General features: G+C 40.2%; 2 protein-coding genes and 1 non-coding gene across 3 annotated transcripts; 2 read left to right on the plus strand and 1 right to left on the minus strand.

Moving 5' to 3' along the window:
- trnal-cag (transfer RNA leucine (anticodon CAG)) lies at positions 1-83 on the plus strand. The gene has a single exon. It is a non-coding gene; the product is annotated as a tRNA-Leu (tRNA).
- A 2105-nt stretch (positions 84-2188) lies between these two features.
- On the plus strand, positions 2189-13665 carry pllp (plasmolipin). Its single transcript, XM_078257843.1, has 4 exons — positions 2189-2878; positions 11468-11641; positions 12361-12477; positions 13408-13665. The coding sequence occupies exons 1-4, from the start codon at positions 2714-2716 to the stop codon at positions 13513-13515; spliced, it is 564 nt and encodes a 187-aa protein (XP_078113969.1). The 5' UTR covers positions 2189-2713; the 3' UTR covers positions 13516-13665.
- Positions 13666-15593: 1928 nt separating this feature from the next.
- Positions 15594-21833, minus strand: arl2bp (ADP-ribosylation factor-like 2 binding protein). The gene is made up of 7 exons (XM_078257844.1): positions 21726-21833; positions 20845-20914; positions 20495-20556; positions 18301-18407; positions 17624-17709; positions 17290-17386; positions 15594-16592 (listed from the first exon to the last, which is right to left on the minus strand). The coding sequence occupies exons 1-7, from the start codon at positions 21742-21744 to the stop codon at positions 16494-16496; spliced, it is 540 nt and encodes a 179-aa protein (XP_078113970.1). The 5' UTR covers positions 21745-21833; the 3' UTR covers positions 15594-16493.
- Between the last annotated feature and the right edge of the window lie 88 nt (positions 21834-21921).

Consider the following 21921-nt stretch of genomic DNA (forward strand, 5'->3'; position numbering starts at 1 on the left):
GTCAGGATGGCCGAGCGGTCTAAGGCGCGGCGTTCAGGTCGCAGTCTCCTCTGGAGGCGTGGGTTTGAATTCCACTTCTGACAGATACCTTTATTATGTTTTTTTTCATCAATCAAATGCTACATCCTGTCAGAAACATCGGGTATGTGTCGGTTTCTACACAGTTGCTACACTGTGTTTACAACGTGTATTACACATACAACATTGCCATACTAACACATATTATTACATAACATATACATACTTTACATACATTACATTACATACATCAGACTTAATTGTCCACTGTAGTGTAAACAAGAATACATCTGACATTGTGATCTATTTATTGCACTGTATAATCATGTTATTGCAATTATGTAATAATGACATTTGTCTTGGCTGTAGTGTTTTAGTCATATGTTGTATGTGTCTGTGTCATGACATATTGACTGTTTAGTAAATAGGTATGATAGGGTGAATGATGGTTGTTATGTGAAATGAATTGAAACAAGTATTTGTTCACTCTTCTTCAAGTAGGCCCAGCCTATAACACTGAACCAGTTTCACTTTGAAACACCAGCACACAGCTCACTCTTTCTCAATGAAGGACCAGTTGCTCACAGGATGTTGCTTTTGAGTTATACATTTACAGCATACGATCTGGTCATGTGTCATCATTAAACTCAGCAATACATGACCAGCATGGTCAGCTTAGCATGAGCATCTCTGCTTCCTTCATTCTTCACCTGCAGGCAGAGAGGATTCATGAGTGGATGAATGAATTGACCACTGTGATGGTATCTCACTGTATGTCCATAAATCAAACAGAATACAGGAAGAATATGCAGCCCCAGATTCCCTGTGTATGATGTAATGGAATCATTTTAGAATCTCATCCATCCATTTATTCAGCTACAGTCTAAGCACTCCATACCTCAACAATCACATCAAAGTCTGTCCCAAATACAGGCTTAGCATGCTTGTGTCTTTCATGCAACATCTGGGGAAAGAAGGAGGTTTAACAAACTCTGGAGTCTAACCCTGAACTCTGAGTTGATTTACCCTGAGATGGGAAACTCTGAGTTTTCGGTTCCAGAACAGCTGATTTGAGTTGGTCAACTCAGAGTAGGTTCACTCAGAGTTAAGCGTGTGCACCACCACTATAAAAAGGCAGTATGAATGGAGCACTGATGCTACAATTCATCATGTTAACAACCACAAAGAAACTAGTCGGCGTAAATACTCATGTGCACGTACAACAAGTTTGAACATATATTTCGTTTAAAAAGCAACACAGCAAAAGAGAGAGAATTTGCATGGGAGAAAATTGCTGCAAGAGTAAATGCAGTAAGTTCCAATATAGTGTATTAATTACATATTTAATCATAAGTATAATATTACTGGTACGAAAAAGTCCTAACTAACCTCATTCTGAGGCTGCAGCACCATCATTAACAAAATTCTAATTCATAATCTTTTATTTCAAAGGGTTCACCTGCAATACTGTGGAACATCTTTTTGTTGGCTCTTACAGGTTTGTGTCCAGGGAACACTACAAAAACGTTTAAAAAACGTTTCACAGCGAGTCACATTCTTCTGACGGCGCTTTGCTTTACAGTGGCTTTACTAATATGCTCCGCATCACTAATGTTTGCAAAAAAACTTAATGTGACACAAAGAATGTGCTGGGATGTAGAGCATGTCCACAATGGGTGAAGTTAGTGATATGAGGATGGATAAGGTTAAGTAGGCTACATAACTGATAGACTCTGGGAAGAAAAACCAGACTGAATGAAATGAAAGAGCGCTGTGTCAGAGGGAGGAGACTGAAACAAACTCAAGGTTTACTGAAGAAAACCTGCTCCTGAACAGGTTAGGTTCACAGGCTCAGTCATAGTAACTGACTCTGAGGTTAAGTTACTTCTCTTTCTGAAACAGGATGAAGTTACCCTTCTCTCTCAGGTTTGATCAACCTCCCTTTCTGAAACAGAAAACCCAGAGTTTCCCTCATCTCAGGGTTAACAAACTCAGAGTTTTCACTAAACCTGCTTTCTGAAACGCCCTGTGAAGGCCAAATATGCACATACAAAATATCCACACCAAGAGGGTGTCACTGAGTCAATTTCTTTATTTTGTTTTCTTGCTCCACCTCCTCCCAGTTTTCAAACACGTTCATTAGTCACTCAAGTAAGAGTCCTCTGGGAGCCATATGGGAGGTGCCAGGGGGAGATAAAGATGGTAAAAGAGGGAGAGCAAAACACTAGAGAACACATAGAGAGAGATGACGAAACACCCAGTGTGTGTGCGTGTGTGTGTGTGTGTGTGTTTAAGAGAGAGAGAGAGAGATAAAGAGAGAGAAAGAGAGTGAGCAAGGTGTAGAGAGACGCACACACCACCACCATTAGTCACCTGTCAGTACAGGTGGAGAGAGTGACTGCTGGACATCTGAGCCTGGAGGTTTTACCTGGAGGACTCCTCTTTAACTCTTTGGACAGTTTACTTTTCTTTCTTTTTTTTCTTTTTTTTTTTTACTATCAAAACCTTTTTTTTAGGGTTTTATTTGGACAGAACTGAACTTTAGTCTTGCTGTTGCCACCAGCAGGAGGAGTGAAAGCTATTGGAGGAGGATTGTTTTCATCAGTCTCAGTTTATCCCGAGACTGAATCCTTAAGGAGTTTTCTGTTGGTGTGGCTGTTTCTGAGACACCCATCTTTGGATAAGCTGCGTGATCATGGCAGACTTCCCGTCCAAGGTTACCACGGAAACCAGCTCCCCCCACTCCCAGAGCTCTCAGCAGGGGGGCAACAGCCTCCAACGGCTGGCCACTAACGTCACCACTACGATGGACAGGTCCTTTATCCGAAGCATCCCGGCCATCCTCATGGTTGTTGAAATAGTATGTAACAGGCAACGCTGTTCTGTTTTTACTCTATTTAACTGCATTCAGTGCAAACTTATTTCCTCTTCTGTTCTTTTCTATTGTATTCTGTTTCCCTCGGGTACATCATGACTGAAACCATTGGTTGATTCATTTACAGATTTTTAAAGAATACGGTTGGTGATATTCTTTATTTTTCTTAGTGTCACCACGAAAAGACCAAAACCAACCATGCGTTATTCCATCTGCTAATACTTTATGACTTTCTTACTCGGACTATAACTCTCAGCCCCAGGTCAATTTTTTTTCCAACTGAGGACATCCATCTTTAAAAGAAATATATTTATACTGTAGTTTTAGTTTTAGAAAATTGAAATAATTAAACAGCTGGGCTCTGTAGTGTCAAGCAAATGTTACAAACAGGAGTAAATAGTTCATTTGTTTGGGACTAGTTTCTGCGTGGATTAATACACATTGGTGTTCTGGAGAAAATATGCAGCAGCAGGACAGTCTATGTGGGATCAACTTAAAATAAATTACAGTGCCCATGTTCATCATAATGAAGGAACATGTCACCCAGAAAACAAAATGTTACAAAATGTTACACCCACCCACAAAATATTAAAGGTAAAGCGCCAATGTGGGTAATTTAGGATCAATCATAGACAAGTTTGCTAAATATAAAACCTGATATTCATCATTGATATGTCAACATTGCAGTAGCAGATACAGATATTTGTATATCTCCAATCTTTTTCTGTAGCAATATGAATTTGAATATGTTCACACAACAGCTTCAGTTTGCACCTTAAATATCCCTGACTATCAATATAAAAAATAGCATGACTGTCAGTAGTAAAAGCTTCTGCTGTTTTGCATGGCAGTGTGCACACAGTCATGTCTGGTCAAGTCAAGAACTGACATCGAGCTGAAAATTAAACTAACAAGGATTTGAGTTTATACACTGTCCATTTGTGAGATCAAATTTAATTGTGAGAATCAGCGGGACAGGTTTGTTATGTTAACAGTGCTGAGTTTAAGCTAAAACTCATCCCCCCCCCCTCTAGTGATGTATTTGCACTAAACTCTGACCATACAAAGGACATGTGACTGTCTGCAGGAGATCTTTGTCCCCTGAAGGCCCTCTCCCCTCCTGTCATACCTCTCCAACCATCCCAATATTACACTCAACCTATAGCTTAGTCAGAGGTACAATGTTCATTCTGTATATGACCTGAATGTTAAACAATGTGTCACCTCTCCATGCTTTATGAGTGGAATGATTTATTGGCATTTAATGGTATTGTAGTAGCGGGCCAGTTTGCTAGGGTGTGGCAGCTGAACCCTGAGGTGATACAGGTGACATCTTTCAGCCCGACTATTCAGGAAAATCAACAGCAACCTTGGCCTATAATGTTTGTGGTAGGGTGTGAGTGAGTGAGTAAGGTAAACAGGCTTTACAAACAAGTTGTTTCAATGTGAATAAACCAAACTAAACAAACTTTACAGTAAATCTTCATGCCCAGATCTAAGGCACCCATACAGGAGCATTGTCTATACACCTTTAATAAGTGTGACTAATTTATTAATAGTTGCGGGTGATTATTAGTCTTGTGATGTTTAAATGGCTACAGTTATGATGTCCTAAGGTTAACAAGCTGTGAACATTGGATGAAAATCATAAAATAGAGCAGGCACGGTCTAAAAGAAAAGTCCTAAACACCACCACATGACTTTTATAAGCTCTCCCTTTTATGTTCAAGCTGCATTCGTTGATTTAGATTGTCTGGAAAGTGTTAGCATGTCTCTGTCCACCTGACAAATGTAAGTCCACTTATTTAAGCTCTGTTTTGGTCTCCACCAACTCCTGAGGGAAATATCTTGTTCATGCTGCTAAAAACTAGCTAGTCGTTAACTTCACATATGGAATCATTTCACACATGTAGCACATCACAGGAGATGGTCCGTGTCAGACTGGAAAAGAGCGTGCAGGAGGCAGGACATGACGTGGATTACACCAGTCACAGAGCTGATTCATAGTTTCTTCATAAACAATGAATCTCACCCTTCTTTACCCTCGGTTTGTTTGGTTTCGGAAAGCCGCATGATAGAAACGTTATCAACATGCCCACTCGCTCGCTGTGAATTCTCCGCACAATGAGCTGCTCTATTCACACATGGGCTCAATTAGACAATACACATACTTTGGACTAAGAAACTGGCAGGGTCAAGTCTGTTTAATGTCTAGTCCAACTGATTAAAACAGTTCACAATTCACATACAGCTATGCCAGGTAATTTTCTAGATAGGTTTAGGTTTGCAGTGCATGTGTGAAAGGGCCGAATTCTGTCTGCTGTTTGATGGTAGAGTTTTTTTCACTGAAAGCAGCTGCCTGCGGCATGTGGAAACAGCACTGCGATGCAAATTGAATTCAAATGGTAAATTAAAGTATTTATAGCAAGGCTCTGCCACTTACTTTTACTTCTGTTTTAAAGTGGTCATATTATGCTCATTTTCAGGTTCATAATTGTAATTTGAGATTGTATCACAATAGGTTTACATGGTTTAATTTTCAAAAAACACCATATTTTTGTTGTACTAAACATTGCTGCAGCTCCTCTTTTCACCCTGTGTTCAGGTCTCTGTTTTAGCTACAGAGTGAGACCTCTTAACTTCTGTAACATCTTTGTTGTCAGTCACACATGCGCAGTAGCTGGGTAAGGATTACATCAGTTAGCTAGCTGTTTCTCCAACTTCAGTCAGTACAAGGCAGGATTAGCCGGGAGACTTCTTCTAAACGAAGGCGCACTTCCAACTTTGTGTGGAATACCTGCAGAACAGGGACATGTAACAATTTATTTTGTAGCTTAGGGTGAATTTAGGTGTGTTGTAGCAGTGTTCGCAATTGACATCGAGCATGCTAGCGCTAGCATGCTAACGGTCAGCCCCCTAGGCTCCAAATAACACCCCAAATCCCATTATTTTCATAATATGGGCACTTTAAAATCATTGAAATGTGACAAGTAGAGAAGGGTCATGAAGTCAGCAATCTTACTCAGTGGTGATGGTGGTAACGTTAGCACGTGGTAGTATGGAAGCCTACATGATTGAAAATGAAGAAAACGGAGATCCCAGAGATTCGGCACATTTTATCCTTTATTTTCTTTCCAGAAGCCATATTTGAGCACAGACACATTCAAAAAGATAAACTGGATCTGTGAATTCTCACAGAATCACAATTGAATTCATATCTTGCTACTCAGTCCGAATCTTATTAACCTGGAGTCCCAGTCTCTGTCACAATAATCATATATGTGATGTTTTAGGCCTATTGGCAGACATCCATTTAAAATGTGGGCAATGGCATATAAAGAGCCTTTTTTCCATGTCCACTGAAGTTTCTCAGCTTGCACTCTAGTAACATTTGTGCAAAATGAACCTAGGGGTTAATAACTTATGTGTACTGAGTCGAACGCTCTCTGGGATCTGTTTTCATGCTAATCGAATGTGTCTCTAGCTTGAAACTAGCTACCGCAAACCGGGGGTTAGCTGCTAACGGTAGCTTTCGGGCACAGGGTAAATCACTATTTCTACACCACTGACAAGGCTCAAAATAGCACCACACTTAAACATAGTTTAATGAGGGTCCCTACATGCAAATCGAAGCATTGAGAACTTTGTAAGTGTACAGACAGTTTATTACAAAGATAGATTTGCGGCCGCCATCTTGGATAACAGTCATAACCAGTCGAACGACGAATGCCGTGCAACCAGTAACCAGTAACATAGCTCAAACACAGAGTTCGTGATTCGACTGGTTATGACTGTTATCCAAGATGGCGGCCGCATGTAAACATTAACGCTACTGTCTTTATAATCTATCTGAAATGAAAACAGATCCCAGAGAACGGTCGACTCGGTACACATAAGTTATTAACCCAAGTTCATTTTGCGCCGGAATTATCCTGTAAATTTCCAAGCCTGTACTTTGTTACTTTTACTTGAATAAAGAAGTTAAATCAGTACTTCTACTTTTACCAGAGTATTTTTTAACACAAGTATCTGTACTTCTACTTGGGTACAGGAAGTGAGTACTTTTGCCATATCAGGCAAAGAGCAACAGACAATAGTCAGTAGCTCCCTCCAGGGTACTTCACTCATTTGCAGCACTAAGATGAAATGGTTGTGTAGCTGTACCAATAGAAAACAAAAAGTGTTTGTTTTGTCTCAGTTTAACTACTTTAAGGTTGTTGAATTTTCAGTGATAGTTGGTGTGACACAGTTACAGTTACACTCACAGCTACATTTTAATTTAAAAGGGTTTGTTTGTTTTGTGGCCTTTCAGCCTAATCTTCAGAGAACAGTCCTTTGCTTGTGTGTGTCTGAGATGTTTTCTAGGATTATTGATATGAAAATCAGTTGACCTATTTGCAAAATGTGACCATATGTGTGTGTTAGTGTGTGTGGCAACGTCATTTTCCCTACATATACTTGGGCAACAACAATAGGGGAAGAATTAAAGAAGTAAAAAAGGGAAGTAGGCTATCAGAATAGTTATTTGAAATTCTTTCAAAACCAAACGGTCACTGCATTCATCCATCTGCAGTAGGTGTTACATTCATAGAACAGCAGGTTTCCTGTTTCAAGCTTCCAACTCCTTATGCAATATTAATACATAAAATGCCCCATGCATACTGCATTATAAAACACATCTGCATAATATATAAATGCTGGAACTTGTTTAAGAGTGCATGGTTTAACTTGATAGATGCTTAAAGTTCCTGTACTGCCCTGGCAGTGTACAGTAGTCTTTGTAAAGGTCAATATCAGAGTTCACACTGTGTGTGTGTGTGTGTGTGTGTGTGTGTGTGTGTGTGTGTGTGTGTGTGTGTGTGTGTGTGTGTGTGTGTGTGTGTGTTACAAAGTGAAACATGATCTCTGCATATATGATAGACTGTCCTTTTATGTCCTGAGGCAAAGAGAGGAGCTTTGTGTGGTTTCTGTCTGGATGATGTCTCATTTTGTTTTAAAAAGAATGAATGCTGAATTTTAGGCTTAGCTTTTTTGTATAAATGTATTGTAAACAAAAAAGAACTTCACTGAGAATGCTCACATTTTCCATAAATCTTAGTTTGTCACGTTCCCCTCAGCATGAATGGTATTGACTTTTCATATGATCACAGTTTCAATCTGTCCCATACTTTGGTTTAAGACCAAATACATGCAAAAGTAATGGCATTTCCATCATCCTCAGGGGCACTTTGTGTTTGATGCTAATTGGAAAACACTAGCATGCTAAACTAAGATGGTGAACATGGTAAACATTGTTAAACATTGTGACCATGTTGCCATGCTAGCATTATCATTTAGCTCAAAGCACTGCTGTGCCTAAGTACAACCTCACAGAGTTGCTAGCATGGCTGTAGATTCGGTATCTGTGAAGTCGGTGGATTTTGTGAGTAGGCCTTCTGTGACATTACCACCGCAGGGCCCATCACTTCTCAACTTTTTATTTAAAAAGTTCAGCAGCCAAATTCACAAATTTAAAGATGAAAAGCCAAGTCAATAATCACAGCCAATGACGAATAAGTATTATTGATCAGCATAATTTCCAACCTCCACACTTTTCTTTCAATGTAACACACCTGTTGATGTTTGAAAGACAGGTGTGTAGGTTTGCACGTGAACTGTTTGGACATGTCCCTACCAATATTTTTGGAGGATGTAACATGGCTGGTGCAGGTGGAGAGAGCTAGCAGTTAGCCGGAGTTCCGAGATAGCCGATTAGCTTAAAGAGTCCACAGACAACTGAACAGAGATTCTACACTGATCATTTTTGCTACAACATCGACCATAAAATGCCAGGTCTCCACTGTGCTTTATTTAGTTATCATACATGAGCAGTAGAACATAGCATAACCTTCCTACACCAACTCGTTAATGAAGTCTCTCTTGTGTGTGTCAGTTTTAACTGTCTGTTACAAAGACAGAATTTTCCCTACCAATATTTGAGCTAACTCTTTGCATTATCTTACTGCCAGACAAGGAGGAGGCGAGAGCTGCTCAGTGTGCTCTAGGGAATATCAAAAGTCGGTACCGATACCATCAAAAGTACACAATACTCTTGGACTATACACTAAAGAGAGGATGAGCTCCCATGAAAGCAGTAAAATCATACACCTGGGGGGGGTCTATAAAAATCATCAGCACCATTAGTTAAATCACAAATAAAGCACCTTTCCCAAACAAACGGAGCTCTGAAGCAGACCTGTGCGTCGCTTAGTGTCCACTCTCGTTGTAAAAACAGAGACGAGCAGCGGCACAGACCACGGAGCTGCTGCAGCGCGCCTTCCGTGGTCTGTGCAGCTTATAAAGGACGCGCTCTGCTGTGGGCATGCTGCGGTAGATGTGTCCCGTTTCAGCTCCTGTGAATTTCTGCAGTAGTTTCGGTTTCCCACCCCCGATGTAGAGCAGCGTACAGCCACTTCCCTAAACTTTCTCTCATTCAGAGAGCCAAACGGGGCTTGAGTCTATCAGGAGGTCTGAGATCTACCGTATCAGCAGAGCAATCACGTAATGCACAGCAGACTATATATGATGCAGGTAGATTATTTTTAGAAATATTGTGACTTTATTCTTGTAATAGCCTATTATAACTTTATTTTTCTCAAAATATCACGACTCCTCCAAATCTCAGAGAGCACAGATGGGTTATATTTTGAATGTGCACAAAGTTTTGAACATGAGCAGAAATCTTGCTCAAACATCTGAAATATTACAGTCCAGGGGTTTATTAATTCATTCAAATGAATTAATGTATCATTGAGGTGAATAATTGTCATGTGCACATTTCCCCAACAAGAGACGCAAAAGAGGAGGGAGGAGTTTCAGTTCAGATTCAGTTCACTGAATGCTCAATACTCAATGCTCATAGACTACTACAATTAGCAGCAGACTAGAACACTTGAAGGCGTGTACTGACCCCATTACGTCCCGGTACCTACAGTACTGTAGAAAAACAAGTAACGTTACGTTTTCCGAATTTTGGTACTGACTTGGTCCCGAAGATCCGGGTCTTGTGACATCCCTAGTGTGCTCCAGTTATTTTGACTGATGAAAAGTTTGGGGTGCTCACACTCCAGTGCATGCTGTTTTATATTCAGGATAAGTGTAGCAGTTGCAGTAATAATGGACTGCAACTGCTACACTCCATTACACTGCCCTTGGCAGAGGGAACTGTATGTCAAAACGACATGTTTGATGTGCACATAGGCATGGGGGTTTCTGTTATTTTGACACTGGTTGCACAAAATGTAACCAGCTGATCTGTCTGATCCACGCAACATCGTTTCAGTTAGAGACTGCAGATGGAACAGATAGCTGCTGCCTTCAGATGGATGTAAAAAGAGTCACCAGTGTAAAGGCCTTCAGTACTAACTGTGATGAGCTTTATTCTGATATAGTCGGCATTAATGCCATAACCACTGGCTGACAAGTCAGCATGATCGTGTTGCAGAATAAGTATTGTTGCTGTGACAATAATTAACTAAATTGCACTCGGGTTTCAGTTCATGCAGCAAACAAAAATAGATCAAAGATAGGTCAAATAATCTAAAATGTACCCTAATATAAATCCATATGTGACCGGTGTGAGGTATTTCCTGCCTCGCTGGGGCACATGTTCTGGTTGTGCCCAAAGTTCATACTTGCTGCTGCCTCAAGCTTACTTTTCCCCACAAAAAAACGTTTTTGGACACCGCAGCCATATAACCATAAGAATTGAGGCACTCATTTGCATTTTGAGTGCCTCCATGCTGCATTCGCTGCAGCAGGCGTTCACTAGACATGTGTTGGTACACTGGGATAAGTTTCTTTCCAACCTCTCGCACTAGAAAGTTTCCAGCATGGTGTTTATGGCAACCAGGTGTTTCACCATTTTCCTCTGCTTTCCTATACCAACACCAGAAGGGATTGCACCTGGTGTGCAAGGGGCTGTCATCAGTGGACATACAGTGGAGGAGACCTGCCCAGATTGCTGCCTTCATCTGATCTAGTGAACCCTGGTTATTAAGAATCCCCCCCCTGTAATAATTTTGCAAAGTTTTGCATTTATTGGCAGTCAGTTTCCCCACAACCTTCCCTTCAAACTTACCCTGTGCACTCAACTTTCTCAGTGCCGTACACATTTGCTTGTGGGCATGATTGATACACTCCAATTTCACAATGCCATGCCCAGGGTATGGGTTCAGTGCAACCACCTCCCTAAATGCTGCACTATCCCCATCTGAGAGCATCTCAATGTACCGCACCTGGTGGCGATTCACAGACCTGGCCCACATCCTCTTTGCCAACTCCTGCTCCATTGCCTCACTCGATCCTGCACAGTTTTTTGGCATTGGCATACAATTGTGCGAGGTAGAGGCTACAAGTTCTCCCCAATGTGGTCAATTGATAATTACATATTACATTGAAAAAGTGTCTACTTTTCATATACTAACAGTTCATGTTTTTTTTTTTTTTATTTCAGCCTGTTTAAGTTGCTGTCTCACTTCATCTCTCTCTTCTTCTTGGTTGGTCTGTCTTGTTTTCTCTCTCTCACCTCCCTAGGTTCTGGGGCTGCTCCAGTGGGCGTTGATAGCCAGTGCCCCCTACACTCTGCTGCCAGCGTATGGCTGGGTGATGTTTGTGGCCGTCACTCTGTGGATCCTCACCACAATCCTCTTCTTCATGATCCTGTTCGGCGCCCAGCAAAAACTCACATCCGTCCCCTGGCCCCTGACGGTAGGAAGGGACGCGGGGAGTGTGTGTGTGTGTGTGTGTGTGTGTGTGTGTGTGTGTGTGTGTGTGGGGGGGGGGGGACTTGTTTTGCTCGCATGAGAAAAACATGTATTTTTTAGAGTATCTCTCTACTTGTTCTAATAAGGGGGAGAGAGCTACCTGTTGATTCCAGGGTACACAGAAACTACATCAGATGTGATTTTTTTAGCAGTCTCTGGCCTTAGAGCCCTCCTTATGACATGAATGACTAAATAAGCACAAATTATCAAGTTTGAAAATAACCAAGACTAATTTAAAATGATACCATTGACACCACTGAGTCTCCCTGTGCAGGTGATATTCCAGATGTGGACTGGCCAACAAGGCCCACTCTGATAATCTCTCTGCTGTCTTCTAGGCAAGATCGTAAGGCATTTGGTCATTCAATGCATTGCTAAATGGTGCATAAACAAGAAGAAGGCAGCAGAATTTTTAAAAAAAAGTGTCACTGTCAAGGGTCATTTAAGGTTTGGCTAAATAAAAAGAGGCTAATGAAATAGGACAGTGAAGTAGAATATCCAATCAGAATGCCAGAGCAGTGGAAGAGGAGGCGACATTTAGAAAAGCTGGCAAGGAAAAAGACAACGTAGAGAAGATGAGCAAGATTGCAATAGAATAGCAGGGAACAGACAGAAAGAAGAAGCCCTGAGGAAATGTGGCTAATGTTTCTCCTGTTTTGTTAGGTGATGGTGTATTTCGCCGGAGCCACGGTCTTCTATCTGACCGCCTTCCTGGCCAACGCAGCATCTGTGCGCCCCTTCTACTACACGATGTTCTACGGACAAATGGCAGCAGCCGCTGTAAGACGCCTGACACCACTAACACTGCCTCAAATACAAAGTCAAGAGCTTGTTAAACATGCAAGAAACACTCTGAGGTCCAGTGACGTGCGGTGATGTTAGTAAGAGGCTAAGCACTGAGTTATGAAAGCCAGATTAGCTAATTTATTGTTTAGGCTAATAGGCCTACGTCAAAACAGTAAACGTTACACACAAGCGCGGCACAAACGCACGGTCGATATCAAGAAATTTCCAATCAGGATGACATATCGTGTACCTCTTTCTGTCTCTCTCTCTCTCTCTCTCTCTCTCTCTCTCTCTCTCTCTCTCTCGAGCACACACACACACACACACACACCAGTAGTTAATGTCCAGCATCAGAATGCAACCATCTTTATCCTTAATTATTGCACATTATTGAGACCCAGTTGTGTGTGTGTGTGTGTGTGTGTGTGGGTGTGTGTGGGTGTGTGTGTGAGGCAAAAAAGACTGAAGATCACCAAAATCCGGAAATGCAGGCTGGATATGTTGTTTTATATCCTTTTCAACAGGCTAAAGTCCATGCTGGTTTACAGCTCGGTAGCATCCAGCACATTTCACACACACACACACACACACACACACACACACACACACACACACACACATTAGGCCCTGGCCCGTGTCCAATCACAAACTCTTATCAGTTGCATTTTACTGCCTCTGAGTCGTACATTATCATTTACCAATTAGGTGCTATTTGAAGTTACTGAATCACAAGTAGCTAGCTGAAATCTTTATAGATGTGATTACATAATGATGTAAATGTATCTTTGATTTATGTCAGCAGTGGGAGATTTGAGACCTTTGCTTTGCTTCCTAAAGTCATTAAAGAGGTATCATTTTCTTTCTTTTCACCTTTTAACGTCTCTCTGTTTGTCTCCCTCTCTATTTCTCTGCCTCTCTGTTCAGTTCTTCGGTGCTGTGGTGACCCTGGCGTACGGGGCCAGTGCCTTCATCTCCTATTTGACCTGGAAGGGAGATGGAGGAAACGCTGCCACCAACACAGTGCCGACCTAGGACTCAATCCTGATCCAAGAAGAAGATGCCTTGTGGTTTTTTTCCCCCTCAAAATACTGTAGCTGAATCCTGACCTCTATGAGATAAAGCCTTATTCAGATGGAAATATCCTTTATTATATATACTTTTCAGTCAAACTCACTAGACTTTTACCTTAACATTCTAAAAAAAAATGTACATCAGCAATGGATTGTCCACATAAATTGTACTGTATCACATACTACAACACAATATTTCTTTGAAGCGGCTCTGGTGGACTGCACTGAGGCCTCAAATTCAGATTCCTCAAAATATTACCTTTAATAATACTATTGTATATACACAAATAAAGCAAACAGTGCCTTCAATTGTTGGTAATATCACAGCGTATTGGCATACTAGCACCTCCAAGTTGTATTTAAAATATGCAGCCTAGCCTAGTGGCAGCTAATGGGGATCCCAAAAAAAGAATAAAGAATAACCAAATCCCCTCACCAGAACCTCTAAAATTCATTCGTCATCTTTGAAAATAGCCATGCTAGCTGTTTCCCTGATTCTAGTCTTTGTGCTAAGCTATGCTAACTGGCTGCTGGCTATAGCTTCATATGTAATGTACGGTCATTCGAGTGTGGTGTCAATCTTCTCATCTGAGTCTCGGCAAGAAAGCGAATAAGCTTATTTGCCAAAATGTCAAACTATCTCTTTGAAGTAAGGTCACCCCACTATGGAAGAAGACTTTACAATGCAAAAAAGTGATTTGAACTGCAGAGTGAACACAGTTATTTGTTCATATTCTGAATGCCATACTCTAACAAGTCTTAATAGTAAAAGAACATTGTAAAATATATAAATTACTTTTATACTATGGGATTAAAATAACAATATCAGTGTAAATGGCTCTAAAGGGGGTTCTTTGGTCAGTCATTGATGTAAATATCAGATTGATGAAGTGTAGGGTTGGGCATCGTTTGGATTTTAACGATTCTGATTCCAATTGCGATTCCAGTTCTTATCGATTCTCGATTCCGATTCTTTGAGGGGTGGAGTTGGAACGGGTCTCATGCTTATTTCACAAATAAGAGGAAAGTTTTATTTTGATTGAATGGTGGGTTGCAGTTTTACCGGGCTTTTTCAACGTAAAATAAAGCCACACTAGAGCGACGCTTACCGTGCTCCGAAGCTGCAACACAACAAGAGCCTGGCCGGGACGGAAACCAAAACGTGCGCATGTTCAATTTGGAACCCATGATCAGATTTGAAACCAAATCCTCCAAACGATTCCAATAAAGAAAAGATTCCACTGGAATCGGAATTTTTGAAACGATTTCAAGTAGGAATCGGTTCTCGATGGCCAACCCTAAAAGTGTAAACTGTTTTTGACAGCCTGACCAAACTTCCAAACTTTGATTTTAAACATTTCTTTCAGTGTGTAGTACTATGATGTGTCATCTATCAAGAAGAAACGCGAAGATACGCAACTATTGAAAATTCTTTTGTTTAGTATTTCTTGTTTACAGGTCGTGGTAGCGTTGGTTAGGCTGATGAGTACTGTACCGATAAGCCTGAACCACTGTAGGTCCGTGTCATAACGTGCTCGACTCCTGCGTTTGCTTTCTGTGATGCTCATATTACGGTGTTGCTGTAATACACTAACACGGCAGTGCAGAAGGTGTGAAGAATGACTGTATGCATACATTAGTATCTGTGTCCTGCAGAAACCAATTTGGTTTTCTCTCCCGGATATCCAAGCTCACATTGAAACTTGAAAAAAAAATGCTCCACAGACGAAGCTAAAGCACTTACAACTAATTGAAAAATGTACATGTAAAAATTGACTCTTTTAATCATGTATGTTATAAAGATGTAGGGTTTCTGCAGGACAATAATGACTCTTTAATGATTCAAATGTTGTTCCACCAAGAATTCATAGAGCGGTGTGTGTGTGTGTGTGTGTGTGTGTGGGGGGGGCTTTGATCTATATACAGTGCATGTGCCTTTATGAAATGAGTTTCTTTTTATACCAAGAATATAAATACTAGTGAAATCCTGTGGGGCTCAAACATGCACTTGTTCAAATAAAGCACTTGGGTGATTTCAAGTAAGGCTTTTACCTGTTTATTTAAAAAATATCTTTTTACTGGCAAATTAGACATCAACAGTATTTCACCAGTGACATAAATATACGTTTAGTTACAGCTGTCATGTTAAGACAAGTAGAAAATACTTTGACGTTGTACTGAAAACTACACTGTAGATTTTATTTCTAATCTCTCTCTCTCTCACACACACACACACACACACACCTCAATCCAATGAGTTCAAACTGACCAAATAATTTAAAACTTCATAAAACATATATTAGTTCTGCTATATTCCTAATAAAAAAAACAAAAAAACATACCAGGCAAAGAGAGCAGAGCCAAACATTCAATCATATCAAAATGGTTTCCCCTGCTTACAAGGGGATTTGGTGATGCCATTAGCAGAACGAGTAGGATGACACACAGACAAATCTAGTACCAGCACCATAGTACTGGGTTCCTTCTCCCCAATCAGGCAGAACTAATAAATGCAAACTCCTGATAAACAATATACGGAAATAAGATTATATGCAACATCAGGATTAGGCCTCTCACCTGTAGATTACAGTTAAACTAATTTGAATATTTCAAGTATTCATTATGTCCATTGCAGTGCTTAGGGAGCAGAAAGAAGCCAAAAGCTTTCATCTTCACTCTTTATCTACAAAGAGCCTCTTAAACACCATCCCACCTGCCACATAAAACACAGAGGAATGCATATATGAAATTGCCGCTAGGGGTCATTTGTGCACAAACTGTAGATGTATGGGGAGTGTATCCAGCAGCTCACCATTAGAGTACAAACAAAATTCACAAAAAAAACAAGCTAACAACTTTGTGAAGGCCAATGGACAAAATGTTATATAAACATATAGAGGAGGATGCAATTCAAACGTTTGACTTTTTTGAGTGAGAGTGTCACTGGGATTGAGTGGAGCCGATGTGTTTGGAGCCTGCAGGGATCAGAGATGTGACCACCAGTCCTTGACTCAGGTCCAGACCTCGGCCCTCCTTCTCCTAGAAACATACAGATGCATACAGCTGTTATTGAAGCATAACATTACAAACAGGAGTCCTAAACCCTTGTTTTTGACCAATTAACCCGCAGAAATCAGTCAAGATTCAAATGGGCTTGAAGGACGGCTGAAGCTTACAGTAATAAAGAGACCCGTTTAATTACAGAATATGGCACCAATACCTAGTCTGGCTATCACCAGGCCAAGCTCAATCTTTTAAGATTGAACATTAGTCTGGGGAGTCTGCTCTGTGTTTTCTACTGCACAAGAGGCGTAATCAACGGTCATAGTTCAAATGTCTCTGTACACAATTGGATAGTCCTTCAACCAATCAGACCAACGATTCGGGTGACGTAGCAGCGACAGCGGCATCAACGGGTTGCTGCGCTTCAGTGGCTGGCTTGTTGAATGCTTGGTCGCTTCTCTATCGTCATCGTGTTAAACCTGTCAATACCCCGCCAGGTGGATAAGCCAGTTTGTGATTGGTTCCTGCAGATTTGTAACGAAAGCAGGATAGATAAAAACGTACAGGTTTCCAGCCTGAGCCGCAGGGCAAAATCAAATCGCTGGCAGATCAGGCTGGGTTTACCCAGTCTAACCAATACCTACTAGAAAATAGAAATAGAGACTCCTAAAGTTGTTGAGCTTCTAAATGAAAAAGGGGAATAAAGGTGTTTGTCAGTTTACAGACAACTCACAGCTCTGTATTCCAGGAACATCTCCTTAAAGGCCATGAAGTCAGTGAACGTCAGCAGCATGTCAAAGATGTCACCTGGCACTTCCTCTTTGTGTTGCCTGCAGATGGAAGAGACCCACATTGTGAATCCTGTCACATTGGAATGTACTTTTGTGCCACCTAGTGGCCCTGCTGCAAAATTATATTTCTTAGGCGCAACAGGTGCATCAAACAAACCACTGTATGAGCGGACTCATTGCTTTCAATGACACCAATGTATGTCACCAACTGAATATAGAGTGGTTTAGTTGTTGTCAGAGGAAAACGGCCACGATAAGAGTTGTGTCACGTCTTACATTAGCAGCTCTGTGAAAGTGTTCATGTTGAAGGCGGGGATCCTCTCCATCAGCTGCTGCTCCAGGTGTTTCTCCAGCAGGTCAACCTTCACAAGAGACATGAGTGTTATTAGGCATCTGGTCTTAGTTTACCTCCCTGACTACTACAGACGATGAGTAAAAAGTCAGAATCTTTGATAGAGCTGTAAATTCAGGGTTCATACGCATTTAACCAATACTTTTCCATGACTTTTTCGGCAAATTTCCATGACTATGTATTCCTGAAAATGTCAGTCGACATTTTACAATAATTTAACAATAAAATGAATGACAATTTATGTGGTTCATAATATCGCGCCCAGAATAGAACGTTGAGGTTAGGACGACATGAAATATATTTATTAATCACATATTATTATGCTGTGTTAAAATAAAAAAAATTTAAAAAAGAATCCATGACTTTTCCAAAACTTTCTGGGTCTTTTTGTTTCCATAACTTTTCCATGTTTTTTCAAAACGTATGAACCCTGTAAATTGTAATTCGAGACAAGGTGATATAATGATCATATTTCTAGAGGCAACTTAATGTGTATTGGACTGGGACAGTGTTATAAAAAATCTGATAATCCTATGTCATTTTCCTTGAAGACAGGTGTGGGAGTTCCATTAGACCACAGCGAGATGGTCAGCAAACTCACATACTCATTGAAGATAAGTGTGTAACTGAGCTTGTTCTCATCAGAGTCCTCAAACTCCAGGTAGTGTTTCTCCATGAAGCTCTGCTGAAGCTGCTGGAACTCCTCCTCTAAAAGAAAAGTAGTGGACATGTAGAACATCACGTATCTTCACCACTAACTGGTGAAACACTAAAGATTGATATGTCTTCAGCTGGTTAAGTAAACAGACCTTTATAAAAAATAAAAAAATAAAAAAAAGTCTCAGGATAAAATATGGAAATGTTTTACATATGTACAATTTTCTTTCCTGCATTTTTCACCATTCTCACAGAACAAATAAAGACCAGTTAAAGCAATTTAATTATTATTATTTTTTATATATATATATATATATATATATATATATATACACAGTTGTATCAGCAAGTTGCAGTTCAGAATAATAGCATTGTGTTTAAAAAAGTGAATAATGCTCAAAATCCTTAGAATAGCTTTTAACCCCATAATATCAATGCATTGGGAACTCTGCACATTCAATTCCAAATCAAAACATGACCAAAATTGATCAAGTTTGTGTTATACCTTTACAGAAAGTGAAGAAAAAGGAATATTAGACTGTTAAAAAAAAATAGCAGTATTTGCATTTTTCTTTACAAACTCAAACATTTACTGTATGAACTGAAAAATGTCTCAAGGGTTTGCTTTACTTTGAATCACTGCACTAATATTTAGTTGCATAACCATTATTTCTGAGAACTGCTTCACATCTGTGCTGCATGGAGCCGACCAACTTCTGGCACCTGTGAACAGGTATTCCAGCCCAGGACCATTGAACTACATTCCACAATTCCTCTGCATTACTGGGTTTTGCCTCAGAAACAGCATTTTTGATGTCACCCCACAAGTTTTCTATGGGGTTGAGGTCTGGGGATTGGGCTGGCCACTCCATAACATCAATCTTGTTCATCTGGAACCAAGACTTTGCTCGCTTACTGGTGTGTTTTGGGTCATTTTCTTGTTGAAAGACCCATTTCAAAGGCATTTCCTCTTCAGCATAAGACAACATGACCTCTTCAAGTATTTTGATGTATTGAAACTGATCCATGATCCCTGGTATGCAATAAATAGGCCCAACACCACAGTATGAGAAACATCCCCATAACATGATGTTTGCACCACCATGCTTTACTGTCTTCACAGTGTACTGTGGCTTGAATTCAGTGCATGGGGGTCGTCGGACAAACTGTCTGCGGCCCCTAGACCCAAAAAGAACAATTTTGCTCTCATCAGTCCACAGAATGTTGCCCCATTTCTCCTTTGGCCAGTCAATGTGTCCTTTGGCAAATTTCAACCTATTCAGTACATGTCTTTTTTCAGCAATGGGACTTTGCGGGGGCTTCTGGCTGATAGCTTTGCTTCACATAGCCTTCTTCTGATCGTAACAGTACTCACAGGTAGCTTTAAGTCTTCTTTGATTTTCCTGGAGCTGATCATTGGTTGAGCCTTTGTCATTTTGGCTATTCTTCGATCCATTCGAATGGTAGTTGACCGTTTTTCCCCACGTCATTCAGGCTTTGGATGCCATTTCAAGGCATTTGAAGTCATTTTGGCTGAGCAGCCTATAATTTTCTGCACTTCTTTATACGTTTTCCCCTCTCCAATCAACTTTTGAATTAAAGTCCACTGTTCCTCAGAGAAATGTCTGGAACGACCCATTTTGCTGAGTATTTCAGTGTGAAATGCACTATAACCACCATGCACAACATTTGCTTCCTTCCTTCCTTAAATATGGGCCATAATTGACACCTGTTTCTTCACAGAATCAATCACCTCACTAATTAAACACAACACTGCTATTATTTTGAACATGCCCCTTTCAATTACAGATTCAATTACACAGAATGAGCAGCATGCATGTCATGACTGTTGGCTCTGTTGGTTTTCTATGACTCTACAACACTTACTAGTAAATGATTTGCCATGTACAAATATCACTTCTACCAAAACATTTGATTTATGAGGTTAGTGATGTTGGACTGCTATTATTTTGAACACAACTGTAGGTCTAATAAAGCTACAGAGGCCTTCATTTTTAGGCAAAACGGCCACTTTTCTCACATTCAAAATTCATCTTTCACAAATAGTTGGATTGTAAATCTGTAAGATTTAAAAAAATAAAATAAAATACAGACAATGGATTCATCACTTATCCTACCCATGATGATGTCCTCTATGCTCCCAATAACCGCATCAAAAGCTGAGTCTGCTGCTGAGGAACTGGAGAGGAAAAAACAAGAGAACATGATCATATCATTTAAAGGTAGACTCAAGTCTCAAAAATGAGAACTTGAGACTTGACTGCTAAGTGAAGGCTAAAGTATTGACCTGGTAAAGTCCCAGATTAATAGAAAAGATACCAATGGCATTGACAGACAAGCCTTTGGAACATTTAATTATCTGGCCTTTGCATTTCACTTCGAGAACTTGATCTCACAAAGTTAAATAAAAAGTCATTTTCACAGCTCTAAATGGAAACAAAAGCAATTATTGTGACTTGAAACCCACCTTGAAATAGCAAAGTTTTCTTCTTCCATGTTAACCATTTCTACGATGTTCTCTCCACAGCCTCGCACATCTGGAGACCGAGGGGAGGCAACATGTGATATACAGTATCTCACAAAAGTGAGTACACCCCTCACATTTTAGTAAATATTTCATTATATCTTTTAATGGGACAACACTGAAGAAATTACACTTTGCTACAATGTAAAGTATTAAGTGTACAGCTTGTATAACAGGGTAAATGTGCTGTCCCCTCAAAATAACTCAACACACAGCCATTAATGTCTAAACCGCTGGTAACAAAAGTGAGGACACCACTATGTTAAATTCCCATAGAGGCAGGCAGAGGTTTATTTTTAAAGGCCAGTTATTTCATGGATCCAGGATACTATGCATCCTGATAAAGTTCCCTTGGCCTTTGGAATTAAAATAGCCCCACATCATCACAATCTCTAGGTATGGTGAAGGGTATGTGATGATGTGGGGGGGCTATTTTAATTCCACATTAATTCCATTGTAGCAAAGTGGAATTTCTTCAGTGTTGTTCCATTAAAAGATATGAAATATTTACTAAAATGTGAGGGGTGTACTCACTTTTGTGATATACTGTACATATATTCATGTTCATGTGAAATCAAAGCTGTCAAAGCTATACAAACAGCTAGCTAACGTTAACGTTTAACGTTACTGAACGATAACGTTAGCTAGCTGGCTAACGTTAGCTAACCTTTAGCTTACCTAACTAGCTAAACACATGTTAGCGTTAAATTAATACGAACTGTCAAGAGTCTGTTAGCTACATTTCGCATTTTCCGAACTACATTATTACTTTACATCTCCCTTAAGCTCCAGGCATGTTAGTTAAATGAATTGAATAGACTTACTTCGTTCCTGGATGTCCATGTTGTTTAAATAAATCAGTAACGTGTATGGTAAATGGTTGTTACCAAGGAAACGGCGAACATGTGCGCAACTGGGTCTCGTCCGGTACGATAAGATATGTGCACGTTGGTTCCTACCTGAGAACGTATCAGTGGGATTATAAAAATGACTTCGTGAACCAATTCTTCTTCTTTTTAA

The sequence above is a fragment of the Sander vitreus genome, chromosome 8, assembly GCF_031162955.1.
Source record: "Sander vitreus isolate 19-12246 chromosome 8, sanVit1, whole genome shotgun sequence".
Classification (NCBI taxonomy): domain Eukaryota; kingdom Metazoa; phylum Chordata; class Actinopteri; order Perciformes; family Percidae; genus Sander; species Sander vitreus.

Coding starts and splice junctions, on each gene's coding strand:
- pllp (XM_078257843.1), top strand. CDS start 2,714: ATGGCAGACTTCCCGTCCAAGGTTACCACGGAAACCAGCTCCCCCCAC. Junction 2,879..11,467: donor TCCTCATGGTTGTTGAAATA/GTATGTAACAGG, acceptor TCACCTCCCTAG/GTTCTGGGGCTGCTCCAGTG. Junction 12,478..13,407: donor GACAAATGGCAGCAGCCGCT/GTAAGACGCCTG, acceptor CTCTCTGTTCAG/TTCTTCGGTGCTGTGGTGAC.
- arl2bp (XM_078257844.1), bottom strand. Junction 20,557..20,844: donor GAAAACTTTGCTATTTCAAG/GTGGGTTTCAAG, acceptor TTTCCTCTCCAG/TTCCTCAGCAGCAGACTCAG. Junction 16,593..17,289: donor TGTTCCTGGAATACAGAGCT/GTGAGTTGTCTG, acceptor GTATGTTTCTAG/GAGAAGGAGGGCCGAGGTCT.